Source organism: Aegilops tauschii, chromosome 5 (assembly GCF_002575655.3).
Source record: "Aegilops tauschii subsp. strangulata cultivar AL8/78 chromosome 5, Aet v6.0, whole genome shotgun sequence".
In the NCBI taxonomy this organism is placed as follows: domain Eukaryota; kingdom Viridiplantae; phylum Streptophyta; class Magnoliopsida; order Poales; family Poaceae; genus Aegilops; species Aegilops tauschii.
Window position 1 is genome coordinate 360,038,224 of NC_053039.3, and position 5,641 is coordinate 360,043,864.

Sequence of the window (5,641 nt, forward strand, 5' to 3'; positions counted from 1 at the left end):
CCGTGACAAGGGGTTCGGCCTTTGAGAAGAGCGTATAGTACTTAGACTTTCGAAATGTTGAGCACGAGCGAGACGCCCACTGGGCCGGCTGGCGGCAATTTGGCGGGGCCGGGTTGGCGAGCAGCCGGTTGTGCGGCAACTTAGAGCGGCGAGGCCGGGTTGCGCGACCCGGCGGTATGCAGAAACTTCGTGGATCCCTGCGTTCCTGCTTTTCGTTTTTGGAGCCGTTTTCTCGCAACTTTTCCCCCTTTGGGTTCCCCCCCCCCCCCCCCCCGCGAGTCTGACGGCCAAGGCTCCGGTCCGTGACAAGGGGTTCGGTCTTTGAGAGGAGCGTGCAATACTTAGGCTCTCGAAATGTTGAGCGCGAGCGAAACACCCACTGGGCCAGCTGGCGGCACTCCGGCGGGGCCGGGTTGGCTAGCAGCCGGTCGTGCAGGAACTTAAAGTGGCGGGGCCGGGTTGGGCGACCCGGCGGTTCTTGACTTAGTGTTCGTGGCGTGCTGGTGCTTTTGGTCTCATGTGCTTGCAAGCCAACAGCCGAAGCCGGTTCTGCGGCTTGGGGCGAAGCGAGAGGCCGTGGCGATCCAATGCGTCAGGAGTTGCTAAGGAGAACGGCGGGTGGCCAAGCCGGCCAGCCCCCGAGCCCCCGGGTCGAGTGAGTCGACCTGGTGGTCGGGTTGGTTTAAGAGGAAAGTAATGCACAAATGTAGGAGACACAATAGCTTGGTCGGAAAAGGGCAGCCCCGAGCGTCGTTCGGGGATCCCATGGTTTTCGGATGATTACAAAAGGCAGTGATACATACGTGCACACGGCTAACTGTAAAACGGGCGGAGGAGCTCTGCATTCCATGGCCGAGTTGTTTCTTCGTCGACGGTGTCCCTCTTGCGCTTGTTTGTCTTGCGGGTGTCGATGAGGTAGTATGCGTTGCGATCGCACAGGGCCTTGCTGACGATGAAGGGGCCCTCCCATGGGGAGGATAGCTTGTGTTGGACGGTCTGATCTTGGACGAGCCGGAGGACGAGGTCTCCCTCCCGGAAAGTGAGGGGCTTGATCTTCTTGCTGTGGTAATGCCTCAGGCCTTGCTGGTAGATGGCTGAGCGACTGAGCGCTAGGAGACGTGCTTCTTCGAGCAGGTCGACGCCGTCTTCGCGGGCTTCCTTGGCTTCGGCTTCCGTGTACATCGTGACGAGCGGCGAGTCAAACTCGACATCGGTCAGGATGACGGCTTCTGCTCTGTAGACGAGGAAGAACGGGGTGAACCCGGTCAACTGGTTTGGCGTGGTGCGGAGACTCCAGAGGACGGCCGGCAACTCATCAAGCCAACTGCCAGGCGAAAGGATGAGCGGCTCGACGAGTCGCGGTTTGATGCCGGATAGGATGAGACTGTTGGCCCGCTCGACCTGGCCATTGGACTGCGGATGCGTGACAGAAGCCAGGTCCAGGCGGATGCCGGAGACGGAGCATTACTGCGCGAGCGCGCCCTTGGCGAAGTTGGTGCCGTTGTCCGTGATGATGCTGTTCGGCATGCCGTAGCGCACCGCGATGTCCTTGACGAATCGAACGGCCATTGGCCCGTCCAGCTTCTTGATCGGCCTTGCTTCAATCCATTTGGTGAACTTGTCCACAGCCACCAGCAAATATGTCATGCCGCCTCGAGCGGTCTTGAAGGGCCCCACCATGTCGAGTCCCCAGACCGCGAAGGGCCAGGCGATCGGGATGGTCCGGAGTGCCGACGCCGGCTGGTGGCTGCGTTTGCTGAAGCACTGGCATCCCTCGCACTTGAGGATGAGTGATTCTGCGTCTTCAAGGGCCGTGGGCCAGTAGAAACCATGGCGGAAAGCCTTGGCCACCAAGGATCGCGAGGCAGCGTGGTGCCCACACTCGCCCTGGTGTATGTCAAGGAGGATCTCAATGCCCTTGTCTTGCTCGACGCGGCGTTGGAATATGCCGGTGCAGCTGCGCTTGACGAGCTCGTTGTTGATGATGTTGTAGGCGGATGCCTGGCGCTGCACTTGCCGAGCATCTGTCTCGTCCATGGGGAGGACCCCGTTCTCCAGGAACTCCGAGATGGGCAGGGCCCAGGATGGTGCGTCACCATGACGATGACGGACACCATTTCGGGCTCTGGAGCGGCAGCCCCCGAGCCGGGTTCAGCAGCCCTCGGGCCGCGTTCGACAGTCCCCGAGCCGGGTTGAGGCGCGGCTGGGTCGGCTGGGACATGGATGGACTCGGAGTCCGGAGACGGCTTAACAGACGGCTTGTGCAGATGCTCGAGGGAGACGCCGGACGGAATGGACTGCCGGGACGAGGCGATCTTGGCGAGCGTGTCGGCCGCCTCATTTTCTGCACGTGGTACGTGGAGGAACTCACAACCCGCGAAGAATCCGGACAGCTTCTGGACGAGGAAGCGGTAGCTTGCCATGTTAGAGTTGTGGGCGTCCCATTCGCCGGAGCACTGCTGCACCACCAGGTCCGAGTCGCCGTAGCACAGGATGCGCCGGATGCCGAGTTCCTTGGCAAGCCGGAGGCCGTGCACAAGGGCTTCGTATTCGGCGACGTTGTTGGAGGCGAAGTGGATCTGTAGTTCGTACTTGAGTCGGTCGCCCTTGGGGGAGGACAGCACGATGCTGGCCCCTAGGCCGAGTCGCATCTTCGAGCCATCGAAGTGCATGCGCCAGTGCGTCGAGTCCGGTGGCGGTGGCAGGTATTGGGTCTCGGTCCAGTCAACAAGGAAGTCGGCCAAAGCTTGGGACTTGATCATAGTGCGGGGCTCGTAGAGGATGGTGTGGTCGGCTAGCTCGAGCGCCCACTTGGCGACCCGGCCAGAGGCATCCTGGCACCTGATGATTTCGCTGAGAGGGGCTGTGCTGACCACGGTGATAACATGCTCTTGGAAGTACTGCTTCAGTTTCTTGGCGGTGAAGTACACGCCGTAACACATCTTCTGGTAGTGCGGGTAGTTATGCTTCGAGGCGGCGAGCACCTCGCTCAGGTAGTAGACGGGACGTTGGACGGCTTGGACCTTGTCCTTCTCTGGTCGCTCGACCACCATCACCGTGCTGACCGACCGCGAGGTTGCGGCGATATAGAGCAACAGCGGCTCCTTCTCGGCCGGTGCGGCCAGGACTATTGCGGTGGAGAGCATGCGCTTGAGATACCGGAAATCCTCGTCTGCCTGGTCATTCCATTCGAACGGCGTCGTCTTCTTCATCAGCTGATATAGGGGCAAGGCCCTCTCGCCCAGCCGGCTGAGAAACCGGCTGACCGAGGCCAAGCAGCCGGTGAACTTCTGGACATCATGCAGTCGGGCCGCCTTGCACATGCGCTAGATGGCCTTGATTTTCTCCGGGTTTGCCTCAATGCCGTGCTCTGAGACGAGGAAGCCGAGTAGCTTTCCGTCTGAGACGCCGAAAACGCACTTTTCTGGGTTGAGCTTGACCTTGTACTCGCGCAGGTTGGCGAAGGTCTCCTTCAGTCGTCGAGGAGCGTGAGGTGTTGCTTGGTCTTCACCATGATGTCGTCCACGTAGACGTGGATGTTGCGGCCGAGTTGCGGCAGCAGGCATTTCTGCATGCAGCGCTGGAAGGTGGCGCCGACGTTCTTTAAGCCGAATGACATGGTGATGTAGCAATACACCCCAAAGGGCGTGATGAAGGACGTCTTCAGGGCATCGGGCGGGTCCAGCTTGATCTGATGATAGCCGGAGTAAGCATCCCGGAAGGACAGGAGCTCACACCCGGTAGTGGAGTCGATGACTTGGTTGATCCATGGGAGGGTGAACGGGTCTTTGGGGCAGGCCTTGTTCAGGCTGGTGTAGTCGATACACATGCGCCAGGTCTTGTTCTTCTTCAGGACGAGGACTGGGTTGGCCAGCCACTCGGGGTGAAACACTTCCATGATGAAGCCGGCCGCCAAAAGCTTGGCGACCTCTTCACCGATGGTCCTTCTCTTCTCTTCGGAAAAACGTCGCAGGGGTTGACGGACGGGCTTGGCGTCCTTGCTGACGTGGAGTTTGTGCTCGGCGTACTTCCTCGGGATACCCGGCATGTCTTTTGGGGTCCATGCAAAAATATCTCGATTCTCACGAAGGAAGTCGACGAGCTCGCCTTCCTATTTGCGGTCAAGGCGGGTGCCCATGACAATGTACTTGCTGCAGCTGGGATCTTCTGGGTTCAGCTTCACTTTCTTGGTCTCCTTGGAGGGCTTGCACGAGGCCTCGTCGGCCGGGTCCTCGGCCGGGACCGGTGCGGCCGACGCTTCTTGGGCCAAGGCGACGATCCGGTCAAGCTGGCGCCGCTCCTCGGCTACGACCAGCGACTCGGCCAGCTTGGCGCCGTCTCGGGCACACTCTATGGACTTGCGGTAGTCGCCGGCGATGGTCATGAGGCCCTTCGGACCCGGCAGCTTTATCTTCATGTAGGCGTAGTGGGGAACCGCCATGAATTTGGCGAGCGCGGGCCGGCCTAGCAGCGCATGGTACGCGCTGGACAGGTCCACCACCTCGAACCAGATCGGCTCGCGTCGGAAGTGGCTGATGTCGCCGAACAGGACGTCGAGCCAGATCCGGCCGATCGGGGAGCAGGAGAGGCCGGGAACGATGCCGTGGAAGATTGTCCGGGTTGGCTCCAGGTCCTTGGCCTCGAGGCCGAGCTTGGTCATGGTGTCGCGGTAGAGGATGTTGATGCTGCTACCACCGTCGATGAGAACCCGGGAAAACTTGCACGTGCGCCGAGGTGCAACGATGGTGGGGTCGAGGACGAGGGCGTAACCACCCGGGTTCGGCATGACGGCCGGGTGGTCCTCCCGAGTCCAGGTGACCAGGTGCTCCGACCAGTGCATGTATTCCTTCTTGGCCGGGATGACGGTGTTCACCTCCTGCCGAAGGAGGCGCTCGCTGCGCTTATCGTCGCTGAGGCTTGTGAAGACGACGTAGGTCGCGTTCTGGGCCGGGTAGGCATCGTCGCACATCGCGCCGCCAGTCGGCGGTGGCGGAGGGGGCGTAGGCGGCTGTCCCGCACCTGGAGCCGGGGCCGGGGGAGGCGGGATGTCGCCCCTCACGATGCGCTTGGTGATGGCGCATTGCCGAAGCGTGTGCGTGGAAGGCCTCGCGCCGATGTGGTGCTTGCAGGGAGCGTCGAGCATCTCCTCGAAACGCATGGCGTGCTGCCACATCGTCTTGCCGGTCTGCCGGCGCTTGGCGGCCGGGTCAGCCACGGGCGCCTGCTCGACGGCCGCGACGAGCCGATTGTCATAGCGCTGGGCCGGCTGATCGGCCTTGCGCTTGCTGTTCTGCTGGTTGTGCTATTGCCGGCTGCCTTCGCCGGCTGGCTTCGGGGGGGACCGGCTTTCCTTTGCCGGCTTCGTCCAGCGCCACCTGGATCTTCATGGCGGAGTCGGCGTTGGCGTACTTGTCCGTCGTCACCATGAGTGCGGCCATGGTGGCCGGCTCAAAGCGCAAGAGCTTGTGCTTGGGGAGGGTGCCGTCCCGGCACCCGTTGACGAAGTATTGGATTGCTTGGACTTCTTGGACACCCTCGCAGCTGTTCTAGAGCTCGGTCCAGCGTGCGAGGTACTCGCGGCCGGTCTCCGCCGGCCCCTGCACGCACATGGCGAGCTGACTAGGGCGGCCGGGTCGCTTGT

The 5,641-nt window shown here is 61.7% G+C and overlaps 1 protein-coding gene across 1 annotated transcript; it reads right to left on the reverse strand.

Moving 5' to 3' along the window:
* Positions 1 to 813: 813 nt before the first annotated feature.
* On the reverse strand, positions 814 to 3,212 carry LOC141022868 (uncharacterized). Its single transcript, XM_073499143.1, has 7 exons — positions 2,941 to 3,212; positions 2,559 to 2,841; positions 2,220 to 2,456; positions 1,650 to 2,061; positions 1,469 to 1,598; positions 1,181 to 1,324; positions 814 to 1,060 (listed from the first exon to the last, which is right to left on the reverse strand). Exons 1-7 carry the CDS (start codon positions 3,210 to 3,212, stop codon positions 814 to 816), a joined length of 1,725 nt encoding a protein of 574 aa, XP_073355244.1.
* Positions 3,213 to 5,641: the final 2,429 nt, after the last annotated feature.

Bases quoted from the DNA above. Each gene is read 5' to 3' on its own strand.
- LOC141022868 (XM_073499143.1), bottom strand. From the start codon at position 3,212: ATGAAGAAGACGACGCCGTTCGAATGGAATGACCAGGCAGACGAGGAT. The intron at 2,457-2,558 runs GTCGCCGAATAC...GTGGTGCAGCAG, and splicing joins TCCACTTCGCCTCCAACAAC to TGCTCCGGCGAATGGGACGC. The intron at 1,325-1,468 runs GTAATGCTCCGT...TTCGCCTGGCAG, and splicing joins GCCAAGGGCGCGCTCGCGCA to TTGGCTTGATGAGTTGCCGG.